The 15,727-nt window shown below is 38.8% G+C and overlaps 1 protein-coding gene and 1 long non-coding RNA gene across 3 annotated transcripts in view; one reads left to right on the plus strand and one right to left on the minus strand.

The window, feature by feature from the left end:
- Positions 1–15,727, minus strand: part of LOC146003751 (uncharacterized) — a 138,294-nt gene that overhangs the window by 73,110 nt on the left and 49,457 nt on the right. Inside the window, exon 4 of one of the 2 annotated variants that reach the window (XM_083142157.1) lies at positions 1,942–2,097. The exons of the other annotated variant lie outside the window; for it this stretch is intronic. Coding sequence (XP_082998283.1) covers positions 1,942–2,097 — 156 coding nt within the window. The remainder of the gene's footprint in view (positions 1–1,941; positions 2,098–15,727) is intronic. 2 annotated transcript variants of the gene reach the window in all.
- Positions 1–15,727, plus strand: part of LOC146003752 (uncharacterized) — a 434,112-nt gene that overhangs the window by 32,093 nt on the left and 386,292 nt on the right. The window lies entirely within an intron of this gene.

A 15,727-nucleotide genomic window follows, 5' to 3' on the forward strand; every position in this document is an offset into this window, starting at 1 on the left:
GAAAACCACTAAAAATAACTAAAATTGCCAGAATATTGTCAGGTGCATACAACAGAGCTGCTACTATGGAAACATCTGTTAATGCATTTCGAAAGACTGGTTTATTCCCTTGTAATAGATACATTTTTCGTGATGAAGATTTTGCAATACACTCTGTCAGCTCTAAAAGAAAAGAGGGATGTGATAGGTCAGTCAGTTGAACTACCCTAAAGTGACGTGGATCCCCAACCAAGCTGCAGCAGGTTAGGCGAACTTGAACAGGAAAAGGAGCCTGAAAGCAGTCCTATTGAGGCTACGCAGTCTTCAACAGTACCACCCCTGATGACGATGCCATTGTAATGCCAGAAGACATTGGGCCACTGCCCACACTAGACAGCCCACCTCTTACCAACTCCGGGAAATCTCGCGTAGTGAATCAACCAGTAGTTATAACAACAACACCATAGAAAAAAAGACAGATCATTCGAAGAAATGTAAGAAGGAAGTGAAGAAGAACCTGTTTGGTAGGGGTGTTACAGGCACTCACAGTAGGAAGCCTACTGAGGTAAAAAAAAAGCAGCAATCAGATTACTCGCGTTCTACTTCACGTTAGAAGAGGAAGGTTTTATCAAAGAAATGTGAAGAATCCACAGATAAGTCGGAAGAATCTTTCTCATTAGCAGAATCGTCTGACATTTTAGAATTAGATGAAGATGGTGCAGAATGTGTATTTTGTGGTTCATCGTATTCCAAAGATCAATGTGGTGAAGAGTGGGTAAAGTGCACACGTTGTTACAAGTGAGCTCATGCTCATTGTGGTGCAGATGACACATTTGTGTGTCCGATGTGCAAAAATCAAAAGTAAACGCATTATGAACTTAGTTTCTACCAGGTAGCTACTTCATGTGTAACACAATGTAGGTCTTTTCACAGTTTCATTTGAAGTAAACCAATTTTGATGACAACAGGACAGCTACTAGGATACCATAGAAGGAACATTTTGTTTTGTATTTTTAGCATGGTAAAAATAGTCAGTTTCTTTTTTAGAATAGCCTAATCTTTTTAAACATGGTGTAAAAGTAATATTGTTTCACTTATAGTTGGGTAAGAAAATAACTTAGTTCATTTATTTAAAAAATAATTTAGTTCAAAGATTCAAATGATTTATATAACCCAAACAAGGTCGGGGTCTCTTATTCGGTACCCCCTATAAAAATAGCTTAGTAGCACTTGTGTTCATTTTTTTTGTTTATAATTTATGATTGTTACTTTTTTTTATATTCCAATACCTTGTATCGTGAAATAGACTCCCTACAAAATATATTTAAAAAAAAAACATAAATCGTTTATGTTTTAATTAACAAGTAAATCGAATTCTACCAAAAGGGTCTCATATTCGGGGTCTTTACCCTACAAACACGCTGATAAAATTCCCGTATACATTAATTCCTTGTTACTTGTGAAATATATTTTTTATTTGCGTACTTCCTAGGTGAGTCTATACTATAATATTACTCATTACAATCATTGCAAGATAATATTTAATTTCAAAGTGATTTAAAGATGTCGGTAGTATTGATATTCTAATTTATTTCGTTAGTAGTTCCTTCTTGTTACTTCAACTTTAATTCTAATTTATCAGTTAATACGCAATAAATAGTTAATATTTTTTATTATCTAAATATGTGTGCCCTTTGAGACTTATTATTAGTCATGTTTATTTAACCTGTTGTGTGCATGTGTTTGTGTGTGTAACTTTTGTAACAGCGTATATAATATTTTACAACTGAAATAAATTTCCCATCATTTCTTTTTCCTTTACTAAATTATATTATTTTGGTGGAAATAATTTGCATAAACGTATCTAATTATAGTAATATTTTGAGCCTGAGGAGCCTATTTCTGATAAGCTTTGTCACGCGTTAACGTGAAATCGAGAGTCTACTGTATGTGAACACTTACATGGTGTCTGTGGTGCACGTGGTGCGAAATGTGTGGTACGGGTGGCGTTCCCTTGTGCTTTGGGTGCTGGTGGGATGTGTCCGGATCTCTGTCCCTTGTTCTGATGGCGTCTTTCAAATTGAAGTCCTCATTCAGGTGGCGATATACTACAGAGGGCTGCAGGAACAAAAGAGCATGCATTAATACTATTTTAGAACCGAAATTTTATAAGAAGAGTAATATTTGGTGTATACTACATGATTATGAGGAAAAAATCTGAATTCAAGTTTTTGATTATGTAAAATTACGAGGGTCGATCGAAAAGTAATGGAACATTGACAAATATTGCAGATCGATTCTGTTATCTGATCTAAGTGTCATATTTAATGATTTTATGGGACAGACGATACTGTAATGTGCCATATTTGTGGAATAGACAAGTAAAACAGTTTAGACTTTGAGCTAGAAAACAATATGTATCCCAAAATTTTCAGTATCAGTACAATTTATCTTTAAGAGGTCATTTTAACAAAAAAATACATCATTCTGTTATATTCGATGTGTAGGTGTGTGGTTTTTATTTAGAGCATGTTGTTCTACAGAGCCGCATTTTCAATGTAACCGCGATATACTGCATAGATACTAGTGAGAAATTTATATATCCACCGATTAATTTGTTACAGCGTTGCTACAGCCTTGGTCTATCTCCCGACTGCCAGTCTACATCCCACAATCCTACCTAGAGGTGTGGAGACGTGGGGTCAGCGCGTCGAACCGCAATAGGAGATTTTCCAGACCGGGTTACGCTACTCGATCGTAGCTCTCCAATTTCCTCCCGATGGTTGGTTGCTACTGGTCCTATACACGGGCCGAAAACCCAGATGGACTCGAACCCATGCCGTCCCGCAGTCGGAATCCGAAGTATAGCGCCTGAGACCGCACGGAGGAACTACTGGATAATGAGGACAATTTATATTATAATAAATTAGAGTTTAAATCCGATTCCATTGCACAAAATGTTATCGTTGTAGCATTCATAGTTTCGTAAATATTCAAACTGAGAACTAATATTAGATTGGCTCTACCTTTGTTATAGATATGTATTTGGCAGATTTATTTCAATTTTGTGATTCTTTTGATTTTATTTCTTTTGTGGTTTCTGAGAAATCGATAAGTACCGATTGTTTTCGATTGTTGCCAAGAAAGGACAGATCTAGAATAGATCTAGAATATCAGTAACCCATCAAGCGTCGGGAGGGGGGCGGGAGTCGAACAGTTCCGACCCCACCAAACCACCGTTCATTTTTATTTCCAAAAAAGCATTGGATTGGTTTGGTGTTTTAAGTCCACTTTATGCACAGTAAGGCTAATCGGGACTGGACCTACAGTTTAAAGTGGGATCCGAACCACTATGTGCCTCCACCGGGTATCAAACACAGGACACTCGAGATAAATATTATAGTTTTTTTTTTGTTTTGTTTTTTTAATTTTATTTATTTATTAAACACTAGAGGCAAATGCCCAGTTACAGTGTTTTGAGGTTAACTGAGTTCAGTTTACATACATATTGACAAAACAAGTAATTAAGAATTGGTAAGAGAAAACAACAAAGACAAGTAGAAAATAAGTGCGTATAAGACGGAACAGAATAATCATTACATAACAACAATATATAATACAAGGGTGGTATATCATAAAGTATCCAACATATTTGGTTACAAATCTATTATATACAGGGTTCACATAATATGTTTGCTTTGAGGTCTAAATAGATCAATGTCAGGGGTATTATTGGAGACTATATTGTACAACGCGCACATCCTCCTCATGGGACCAGTTTCAGCCATCCTGGTTCTACCGCGTGAAATTTGGAAGAGATAATTTCTGGGTCTGAATTTTGAGTATGGAACATAAAAGTTTATTTTTGCGATAAGTGCATAGGAGTTAACTGGTGCACCTGTCTTCTTTTTTCAAGAGACGGGACACTCAGCATGTTGCGTATGATATCACCCGAAGTGAATTTTGGATAAATGCCATCTAATTAATATACTAAATACCTTAAGAATTTATTTTGGAGTTTCTCTATTTTTTCGATTTCCTTTATAAATAACGGGTCCCAAACGACTGAGGCATATTCAAGTTTTGATCTGACAAATGTATAGTAAAGTAGCAAAAAGGTTTCTTTTTTCTTAAACTGGCTACCCATTCTCATCACAAATCCTAGGTTCCTGTGCGCTTCACTGAGGATTGGCGCAGTGTGTGTCTGGAAATTTAAAACTTTGTCAAATGTGACTCCAAGATCAGTTACGGTATTCTCTCTTAGGATTTCTAAATCGGAAATGTTATATGAGTATTGGATGGGATGTTTGTTACGTGTGAATGACACTACTTTGCATTTCTTGAGATTGAGATTAACCTTGTTGTTCTTGCACCAATCAAGTACTTCGTTAAGTTCGTCTTGTAATTTCGTGCAGTCGTGATCACTTTTAATTTGTTTGAAAATTTTGACATCGTCAGCAAAGATTAATTTTTCGGAGTTTTTTAGTGCATCTGGTAAATCGTTAATGAAAATCAAGTACAGCAGGGGGCCTAGGTTCGAACCTTGGGGGACACCGGAGCTGGCTAAGTAATAGGAGTACCTTAGTCCTTGATGCATGACATATTGTCGTCTATTCTGTAAATATGAAGCAAATAGTTTTATAAGTTGCGGCGAGAGGCAGATGTAAGCTAGTTTCTGAATTAAAGTATCGTGGTGTACCGTGTCGAAGGCCTTTGAAAAGTCGACCTGTCCTTTATCGTCAATAGTTGACGCAACGTAATTTGTTAATTCGACGAGATTAGTCACAGTTGAACGGTTTTGTACAAATCCATGCTGGTGTGGAGAATGTATAGGTTTTACATGCGAGTAAATATGATTATAAATTATTCGCTCAAAGAGTTTAGCTGGAGCTGACAGTTTTGCGATTGGTCTGTAGTTACTTATGTCTGTCTTATCTGCTGCTTTCGGGATTGGACAAATCTCCGTCGTTTTCCAACTTGCGGGGAATTTTTCTGTTTTCAAGATTAAATTAAAGAGGGTGTGGAGAGGGAACTTGAGCGCCTCTGAGCAACCTTTAATAACGTAGGGGGGATGAGGTCCGGTCCAGCTGCTCTTTTTGGTTTGAGTTTCTTGATGGCTTTTTCGATTTCTTTTAGGGAGATTTCTGGCATGCTTAAGAGACTAAATAATAATGAATTTGGAATAAAATTCGTTTATATTTATCAGTTTATATTAGTTATTATTGTAAAATGACAATCCTAACCATTATTTTTATTATTATTTCTACCATTTGCAAGTTTTATCAGTGGCCTGATACTGGTTTCGTATACACTGTCCCAGCTAACTGTGGAGCAAGGCTGCACATAGCGTCAGAGAAGCGAGGGAAGTCTATTAGTCGGAGCGAAGCAGTAGACACTGATGGGAAGTCTGGTAACTTCAGTCGCTTTATTCCAATCCACGCAATTCCGTTCCTCTCACATGTTCATTGGTTGAGCCATCTCGCGTCACTAATTGCGCAGAGAGTTGTTATCGTTTGCCTGCTCCACAGTTAGCTGGGACGGAGTATAGCTCTGGTGATTTCTGAAATACTTATATGGATAAGGATATTGTGTGCCAACCTTCTTGACGTAGTGTTTAGCACAGCGCGCTACGACGTCAAGCGTCCCGGTTTCGATTAACGGTCTGGACACGGGTGTTCTTTATGAGTGTCCCTTCATCAGTTTCATCACATCATCCTCATCGCTGCGATAAGCCAAAAGGGCAGAAAAGCGACGCTAAATAACAAAAATGAATCAAATCCTAAGGATCATATTTGATTATCATTTGCCCCCATAAACCCAAGGATGCATCAAAACAACTTTATATAGAGTTAGTTGTAAGCATCTCTTTGTTGAGATGTGAAATATGAAAGAAACCAGATCACTACTTGAGGTAAAAAAATTCTCAAGAATTCTCCTTTTCCTATTTTTCCTCCTGAAAAAGAGATCACATATTTATATAGACCATAACCGTTTCATCTTCCAGCCCGTTCGATCGGAAGAAAAAAAAATATTGAATGTGGAAATAGGGATGAGCAGATATCGGAACAAAAGTTTCCTTTTGATATGGTTTGGCGTCTTCCCAAAAGGAAACCCGAGAACAAATATCGTTTCTGTTTGAATGTGCCACGCTGTGGAATAGGCTCTCTTATTCTTAGAGCCCTTCCGAGGTCGCCCTAAGGGTAGAGAAGGGATTGAAGAGGGCATCGGGAACGGTCAACAGATGGAGTTGATCTCTTCTTCAACGGGCATATGTGTATATTTGCATGCTTCAGGGTCCATATTGATCTCGGTAAAGCTTTCTATCGTGTAGACTCTTACCACTGAACGCACGTCACTGTCTTCTCTTGTTTGTCGGTGTCTGAGGTTTGGTCAATTGGTTCGCGGAATGGCTTTATTTTTTAGTTCGTCAAACTTCCGCTAGGAGGTCCCGACGTCATGCGTGCTCCAAGAAAGATGGTATAATCTCGTCACGCGTATTTTACTTGTTGTAAATTATGCTTGTATCATTACTTACTTTCGAGATATTTCGATTGTTCACTATGTTGCCTGGTCCCCACAGGCCAAGTGAACATAGAGTTCTTATATTACGTAATGTTACTATATTAGCTATATCTTTCGGTCCATCATTTTATATTTTTGTCTCGGGTTCGATCCCCTTTAATATCATCTGTTAGTTAATATTTTCTTCCTCGCCGAATTATTTCCCCATTGACTATTCTTCCAGTACATCTTTTAGCAGGCAAGTACTTTCATAACTCGTCGCGATTAGCTACAAGTGGCAGAAAAGCGAAGTAAAAATAAATCAAACCATTCATTCATTCTTTCACCAACTCTCTTCCCAACACAGTTTTATTTCTACCTTTGTGTGTGTGTGTGTGTGTGTGTGTGTGTGTCTTTTGATTTGATTTATTTTACTTCGCTTTTTGTGCCACTTTTGGCTAATTTGCGAAGATGGGGAATGGGGGATGAGATGATGAAATTGATGAATGGACGCTCAGAAACATCCATGCCCAGGCCAGGATTCGAACCCGGGGCCCCTAGCGTCGTAGCGCGATGTGCTAACCACTCCGCCACAGGGGCCGGCATATGTGTGTGTATATGTATGTATGTGTATGAGTGTGTTTGGGTGGATGTTTTCCTAAAGTTGTTATTAATAATGATGTGTATGTTTCCTCGAAAACAGCATTGTGTATGTATGAATGGAGGGGTAGAAAAATACAGGGCGCCTGGTCGCCATGGCAACTGAATTTTCATATTTCGAGTTCGCTTACTGAAATTTCTATTTTTTTTTTAAAAAAAAATAATGAGTACAGTGTGTTTTCTGCATTCAGAGTATCATTGAATCAGAATAACAAACATACCGTCATAAATGTTTGCACTGTTGTTAGCCGAATTTTTACATCTGCAGTGTTGTAGTGGAGTCGGTAATATATTACAATGTACAACATAGTTATTCATGCTGTTACCGATATTATTCTTGTGTTAAGTCCACTTCATGCACAGATGGGCTAATCGGGATTGGACCTACAGTTTAGAGTGGGATCCGAACCACAGTACAATGTGCCTCTACCTGTTAACAGTAGAGCAATGTGTACATAGAATTTTTCCGAAGGCCCCTCCGGCGAAATAGTTACTAATTCCTTTTAATCCAGTCTTTTAATAAATTAGTTGTTTTAAGGTTGCATTTCAAAATATGTAGCTCTATATTAGTCTAATTCATGGTTTTCTTAGATCCCATTTGCAAAATAATGATAATAATATTTTTTTAAAAAAAATGCTCGCTCCCCAGAACGTCTGAATTATTTTTAGTTTTGTCTATCCCTGCATGTATGTATGTGTGGTGTGTGTCTGTGCGTCTAGTTTAATAAGCATCCTGACGAATTTGCCGTAGATTAAACTTTGCATTTTTAGATGTTTAGCTACGCACCAGTTAAATCTGTTATTACAATTCATAATGTTACAATTTCATAATTTTGTAATAAAATACAGTATTTTCTCTTCTAATATAATTGGTAATTATATATATTATTTTCATAGTGGGATACCTCAAAACTGTTGGGGGATATCTTGTTTCTTTTAGATCTCCTAAAAAAATGACCACGTGCGTTCTAATGGCCGGATGTAAATTTTTGAAAACTTCATTGTGCTTCGGTATACATCCATTAGTGCAAACCGCAATCAGTAACGAAATACACGATTTCACAGAAGAGATGACGCAATTGGGGTTTTGTACACAAGCGTTTTGGCGGTTGGTAATTGTTTGCGGAGACAGAGAGAGAGAAAGTGTAATCACAGAATGAAACCAAACGGCAGGGTTCATTGAACCGTGCAGTCAAAAGGGACAGTCAATCCCCAGCTTCTATTCGTGGATTTTGAGCTTCGAGCCTCGACAATCGTGTTTTGTTAGGAAAAATGTGACATTGGCGATACAATGAGCCCTTTCACCACCTTTCCATACGTTCGTACAGATGACCTGTCACGGCCCGGTTCAAGGTTCGGGGTAACCACTCTAATCAATGGGTAAGTAATTCAGGGAAAGGCATTGAGGGTCATTGGTTCGTGTTTCCAATGAGGCAAGGCTTCTCTGTGCTGAATTTGCACAAAAGTTTCCTACAACGAGGGTCGAAATCATTGGGGGGTCGCGGATGCGTACACTGGTACGTTTTCTGTGTCATGATATTGGCAGCCTTTTCACGACGTATCATCTACATATATTTTCATGAATATTCTCATCTGTACTCATACAACTCGCGTACTTTCGACGTGGCCTTTGGCCACGTCTTGTACGCTCGCATGCATGACCTTTGGCCACGTTGTGGGCGTAATCATATTATAGATGGGGTAAAATGTCTGCATGTTGTATTGGATGAAGGGGAACAAGTGTATAAGTTCGCTAATCTGAAAAGTTTAGAAAGTAACTTTATGTGTGTAAGGCACAAATATTCAAAGTATTATTGTCTATTTTCTTAATAATAAACTGAGTAAGTAATAACTGTTTGAAGATTATTAGCTGGATGTCTTGCATATACGAATTCAATAGCGACACTAAATTGGAATGCAATATTTACGTCTTTTGTCATTTTCACATTTTTAAACGTAATTGGAAATTTAATATTTTCCTTTATTTCCCTCAAATTCCTACCTTGCCTCTGTAATAAATTCTGACGCTTGAATTTTGAAATACGAAAAGTCTAGCATAATTCACTTACAGTAGTTTTCGGGGTGATAATAAACTTTCCATAAGTTCCTTAGCAACGTCCGTTTCCATGGTGAACAACAAGCACTGCAAACACTCTAAATAATTGTTTGATATTATACCTCTAAACATTTAATTAAAACAAGGACGATGTAAATATTTTCGCATTGAGTTTACTAATATGCCTATGCGTAATTGTATCTGGGCTGAAACTCCTTATGCAGTAGAGGTCACCCTTGTTTGAAATACCTTTTCTAACCAGGAGTTGATTCATCTCTTATTGATCTGTGAGAAATATAATGTATCTCGACAATGAAGAATTGAAGGAAACAATGTGTGCTGCAAAAAAATGCCCCTGGAAACGGTTGCTAGGGACGTGAAAAAAGGGCATTTTTACCCTTAAAAAAGGGCCGATTGAGTAATTTTTTAATTTTCTCGGTCTTTTGGGACGATTTCATGGGGGGTCGTAATCGGGCGTTTTTCGCCTCCGGGGCTTCCTTCATGGAGAACATTTATGTCAGTGAGTGGTGGGATTGGGGCTGTCCACTATATGTCTCCACTGGGTATGGAACACGGGACTTTTTGATTACAAGGTGATGACGTTACCACTACACCATCGAATCTAGGACACTTGCGATGATTTTGACTTTGAAGGTCATTTTACAATAATGGTAGGACAATTGCGACGATCAGGAACTAACCTAACCTAACCAAAGGCGCCACAGAACTAATAATGCTGTAGAAGATTGGAACAACAAAATGGGTGGCTTGGAAGACAGCATCCAAAAATTCATGATGTTCCGGCCTACCTCAAGAGCCAAGCAGAAGACACCAACATCAAGTACATGCGGATGGAACTTAATGTTGAAGGTCATAAAAGAAAGAAGCGTGACATTATAATGGACGAGAGAGTTGGGAAGTGTATTCGCACATATGAGGAAACGGGCCACTTCAAAAGGTATCTGTTGGCTCTAGCCCATGACCAAAAACTTGATTGAACCAAATTCCCAGCCGCATATATCAAAATTTCACATAATTCTCTTGTAAGAGGTTTGGAAGGAGGTGTTCAATTTGATATAAGATTTAAAATGCCATCGCAATTGTCCACCCGCACTTACACTTCTAACTGTGTTCATCGCAATTGTCCGCAATCGCGATTGTCCGGCTACCACGCCATCGGGGAGGTTGCTACATTGGTCTCTATAATATCCTCCTGAATGGTCAAAAATTTACTACAACGAGGGAGGCAGGTGCAACATACAAATACCACTCTGTGCAATATTCCTCGATGTACCATATGAATGATATTTCCTTAGAGCTTGGTTGGTTGATTTGGTGCTTTAAGTCCACTTTATGCACAGTAAGGCTAATCGGGACTGGACCTACAGTATTAAGTGGGATCCGAACAACTTGTGCTTCCAACGGGTATCGAACCCGGGACCCCTTGATTACAAGGCGACGACGCTACCACTGCGCCATCTATTTCCTTAAAGCATCGCCTCAATAATTACTTGATGCGACCCCTTGATAATATTGCCATAATGCATCGGCTTGGTAATGTCTTCATGGTGTATAGCCTTAATATCATTTTCATGTCTCTTGGAAAACATCCGCGTGATATTATATCCAGGATGAATCGCACCGATATATGTATGATACATCGCGTACATAATATTTTCATGAAGCATCATCTAAATAATATTTTCACGATATATCACCTAGATAATATTTCCATGATGCCTCACCATGGGTGGAGTTTGAGCTTTTGCTTTGGGGGGGCCAGACTCTAGGAGAAGCTGACGTACCTGAGGGTTATTGAATATCACCTAGTTTATAAGGGGTCCGGAGGTCTTCCCCCGGAAATTAAAAAAAAGCAACTTAAAAACACTGAGTTTTAGACCTTTTAGATTTGAAAGTGTTAAATTTCCTCGCTTAAGTAAACAATTATTAATTAGTATATTGGTTGTCAGTTTTAAAAGAAGCAAAACAGTACGATTATTGTATTTTGCATTTCATTATTTTTTTATTAATACAATACTCGTATTACTTTAAAAAAGTTACGGTACAGTAGTAAGCGTCAGAAATTAAAAAAAAAATAATTGAAAAGTTCTTTTGATGCCTCAACAGTAACTGTTAACTCAACACAAAGTCATTTTACGTTTTTCTTTCTTCAGACTGTACACATCAATCAAATGGTCTAAGTTAATTGTTTTAACAACAGAGTAAAGATTATTAAATTATGCAACGCAACAAGATGTGGATTCGCCTCATAGCAGAAAATGTCCTCTCACAAGTGCCCACTTGTAAGAACTACCCACTATTGCGGTGCAATTACCGCACATGTCATCATGCCAAACGTCAAGATTTGTGGTATGGCTTCATAACAAAAATGTAGTAACTGAACTTAATCGTGTGTTATTTTGTTAGTATTTTTTTAAGTTGGGGGAGGGCAGGGCTCCCCTGGCCCCTCCAGAACTCCGCCTATGTGCCTCACCTGAATAATATTTCCATGATTTATGAACTAAGTAATATTTTGATGATGCATCATCTCGATAATACTTCGATGGAATGGCCAGGATAATATTTTCACGATGTGTCGTCTCAATATGAAATACATTTACTAATATAGAGATCTGCTTGCAAATGAGACACTAGGAGCAATCCATAACGTAGATCATACTTTTGCTTTTTTTTCTGATACTCGCGAACATTTTGACAGAATTGAAATTAATATACCTCATGCGAAACTTTGCCTGATCATCTTATAGTTCAATGGCTACGTCATAGCCTTATTGGCTAAATCAGATTATTCTAGGTTCAACAATGCAGCATCCCACTGTCAGAAGTGGCCTGAAGGAAATTACAGGTGAGAAAACGGATGCATTAATTTTCAATGGACCCTCGCACATGAGAGAACAATGGACGTAAGATTTAATTTTCCTCGACTTCCCGGCTCAGAATCCATTGTTACCCCGTTCCAGAGACAGGCCACCTTGTTAGCAAATGCAGGAACGTGATGAAATGGACAGGGGATAAGGTCACCACTCACTGTGCTGGGTCTGCTTTGTTTACTACACTACGTGGAGTCAGGTACGGTAAATCGAGTTACGTCACGTGACTATGTGACCGACAAGCTTCAGGCTTAACCCTAATTGGTTCGGCGAGGAACAACGTAGGAGGAACGTCAAATGGGACAGTGTTTACATGAGTTACTGGCCGTGGAGGGGGCATTTGTTTCTCGATTTGTAGTCGCTGAGAGGGTTGGATGTTGAACACCCCCGCTTCCTCCCACCTCCCCCACATGTTCCAGGGGGCCAGGTGTGATCAGCTGTAACCCTTTTGCCCTCTAAGGCCATGTCCGAATGGTGCAAGACCGTTCTTGAAGTGAGCATCCTTCGAGTTTGAGCTTTTAAACACTATGTGCCTCAACTGTGGACCGAACCCGGAGCCCCTTGATTACAAGGCGACGATGTTACCGCTACACCGTCAAGGAGGTCTCGCTAGCATGGCATTCATGGCATTCATGGCAAATTTCTCACCCTTCTCACAGATTACCTTAGCGATCGCCAACAACGTTTCGTTCTTCCAGGAACTGTTTCTAACTTTCTTCCTGTCCTCTCTGGAGTTCCACAGGGTAGTGTTCTAGGACCTCTCTTGTTCATATTATTCATATATCTCACAGCTCCCTCTAGCAATTACCGTCTTTTCGCAGATGACTGTAAAATTTTCAGGGAAATCTCCACTTCCGACGATACTCATCTTCTTCAGAATGACATAGCAACATTTACTTCGTGGTGTCTGACATGGGACCTTACATTACACTGACAAGTGTACTACTCTCACTATCTTTCTCAAGAAGAATCTGCTAAAGTCATCTTACTCCATCTCTGGCAATAACATCAAAGCAGTATCCTCTCACAAAGACCTAGGCATTGTTTTCGACCAAAAGCTCACATTTGAGGAACATATTTTATGCACCACAAAAAAGGCCATGCGTCTCTTAGGTTTACTCTACCGTTTCACTGAAATTAGTGACATCTCAGCCCTCACTTTGTACTTCAAATCATTCATCTCCCCAATAATAGAATACTGCTCTCCCGTCTGGTCCATGGCATGTCCCACTCACCTCTCCAGAATCGATTCAGTCTTTCACTTCTTCCTAGCTATAGTCCGTCACAGGGTTCCCTCATTACGCAATTTTTCATCTCCGCATCTCTTGTCTTTTCTAAACTTACAAACTGCTTATCAGCGACGTTTACAGAATGATTTCAGTTACTTATACAAAATTGTGAATGGCAAAATCCGCTGCAACACACTCCTTGAGGAATTCCACTTTAGAGTACCTATGCGCACAAAACGCAACACAATATTATTTTATGCAAGAAAACCTAGACTAGAAATTCAAAAAAGATCTCTCTTTTATAGACTTGCAGCACAATACAATGATCTCCCTCTCAAGTATTGATATATTTTCCTCCGAGTTTGCCTTTCGGTCTTCCATCAGAAGAAATACTTGTAGTTAATATCACATAGTGCCATCTCTTACTTATTTTTGTTCATTTGCTATTCACTTTTATGTTGTTTTGTTACTCTTAATTATTTCTTATTTATTTTTATTTATTTATTTTATTTTTTATTTTTATGCTTATTATAATTATTGCTTTCTCATTGTTGACAATTTCAGTGTAAAATGGCCACCTGTGCTGTATCTGAAATTTTCTCAAATAAATAAATAAATAGTCTCGCAGTTCAGTCTTGAAGCCTTGGACTGGAAGCGAAACTCTTTCGAATTGCACTTCGACTGCAGCGCCAAATGCGATCAGCGGATAAAACTAACAACACCCTGTTTTTCTCCATAGAAATCACATAGCACTTCAAAACGTTCTTGTACTTACAAGAACTACTACCAACATCTGGCTGACTTTCGAATTCCATGAGTTCAAACCAGTAAATGTCGAGCATACAAGTGAACAAAGCAAGCCTGCATTGTCAAGTCTGATGTACTGTGGACTGTAATGAGTAAAGCTCGGAAGTTGAGGAAATATCCTTTTTTTCCCCTAGTGTCCGAAGACGAGGCCCAACATAATATATGTTCATTTTGGGTCATTGTAGGCCAGAAAAAGGTGGGTTTTATTTGTCCTTTTTTTCCTTTTTCGGCGTTTTTTGGCTTATTGGTAATTTTTTAGCATTTTTTAAGGTCTTAACGGCTTTGTTTTGCAACTTCACCTTCTTTCGACTAGGTTTTTATGCCTATTCTCAATTCGAATCATCATCAGTCCATCACCTCTTAAACATCCTTCCTGTAGTAAAGAAATAAAATATATATATATATATATATATGAACCATCCCTGAAACGTGAGAAAAACATTTTTGGACGACTGAAGCAGGTACGGTACAAGGTCCTTTAACCATAACTTGTCTGAAAAGTCTCCCTGTAAGTGGCAGCTTTCTCTTGTTTTGAAGCTTTCAGCACGGTGTATACGACCAGACAGCACGCGCCTGCAAAGATAAGTCAGATAAGGAGGTGCCGGGCATATTCATTAAATATGTAATTAAAACTGAAGTTATTAATTAATTTGGATCACATTTATACGTCCCTTTTTTCCGTTTTAGGTCCTTTTTTTGACATTTTTAGGTCTTCAACTTCCGAGTCCTTAATGAGCCATATTAGTGGTGACGTCAGCAGCAGACAACTGAGCACGATTGAGTCCAAACATTCTAGCCACGTGGTTTTGGCCTATTCAATAGTATTGGATTTTCCATCGCAAGGGGCTGCTTTAATGATTGTGAAGCAGTTATGAAACAAAATGACGATGGTTATAGTACATCCATGTAAAGATGAGATTTCAGAGTACAGTAAAATCTCGTTAATCCGAACCCCGATAAGCCGGACTTCGCTTAATCTGGACAGGAAAAAAAAAATGTAAGGTTTTAAATATTGCTAGAAGTCAACATAAGAACTTCCCAAAGAAAAGGCAGTCAACCACTGATGAAATTCTGTTTCCCGCAGATTGATTGATTTACTTTATTTTTACTTTGGCATTTGTGCCACTTTTGGCTGATTTGCAAAGATAGGGATGAGTAATGATATGATGAAACTGATAAATGGACACTCACAAACATCCATGCCCAGGCCAGGATTCGAACCCAGGACCCTTTGACGTCGAAGCGTGATGTGCTAATCACTCCGCCACGGGGGGCGGCTGTTTCCCGCAGACATTGTACTGTACTGTATAGTGTATTTGGGCCTATGCCCTTGAAATACACCATAATAAACCTGTTTTGTTGCTATAAAAAGGGTAAAAAAAAGGTAAAGTGCTCCCCTGTGCTTAGCACCACGCCATGAAGGCGTATAGGGGGTGTGGGGTAACGCCCCACACTTTCTTGATCCGGTCATGAGTGGGGGTGATGTGATCAGCCGCTTCCAACGTTAGAAAAGTTCCCGGATTTGAACCGGCCGGGGATCGAACCCGGGACCTTGAACATGGTAGTCAGACGCGTTACCGACTTTATTTTTTTAATAAAAGGAA

This window comes from Lepisma saccharinum, chromosome 20, assembly GCF_977018435.1.
Source record: "Lepisma saccharinum chromosome 20, izLepSacc3.1, whole genome shotgun sequence".
Classification (NCBI taxonomy): Eukaryota; Metazoa; Arthropoda; class Insecta; order Zygentoma; family Lepismatidae; genus Lepisma; species Lepisma saccharinum.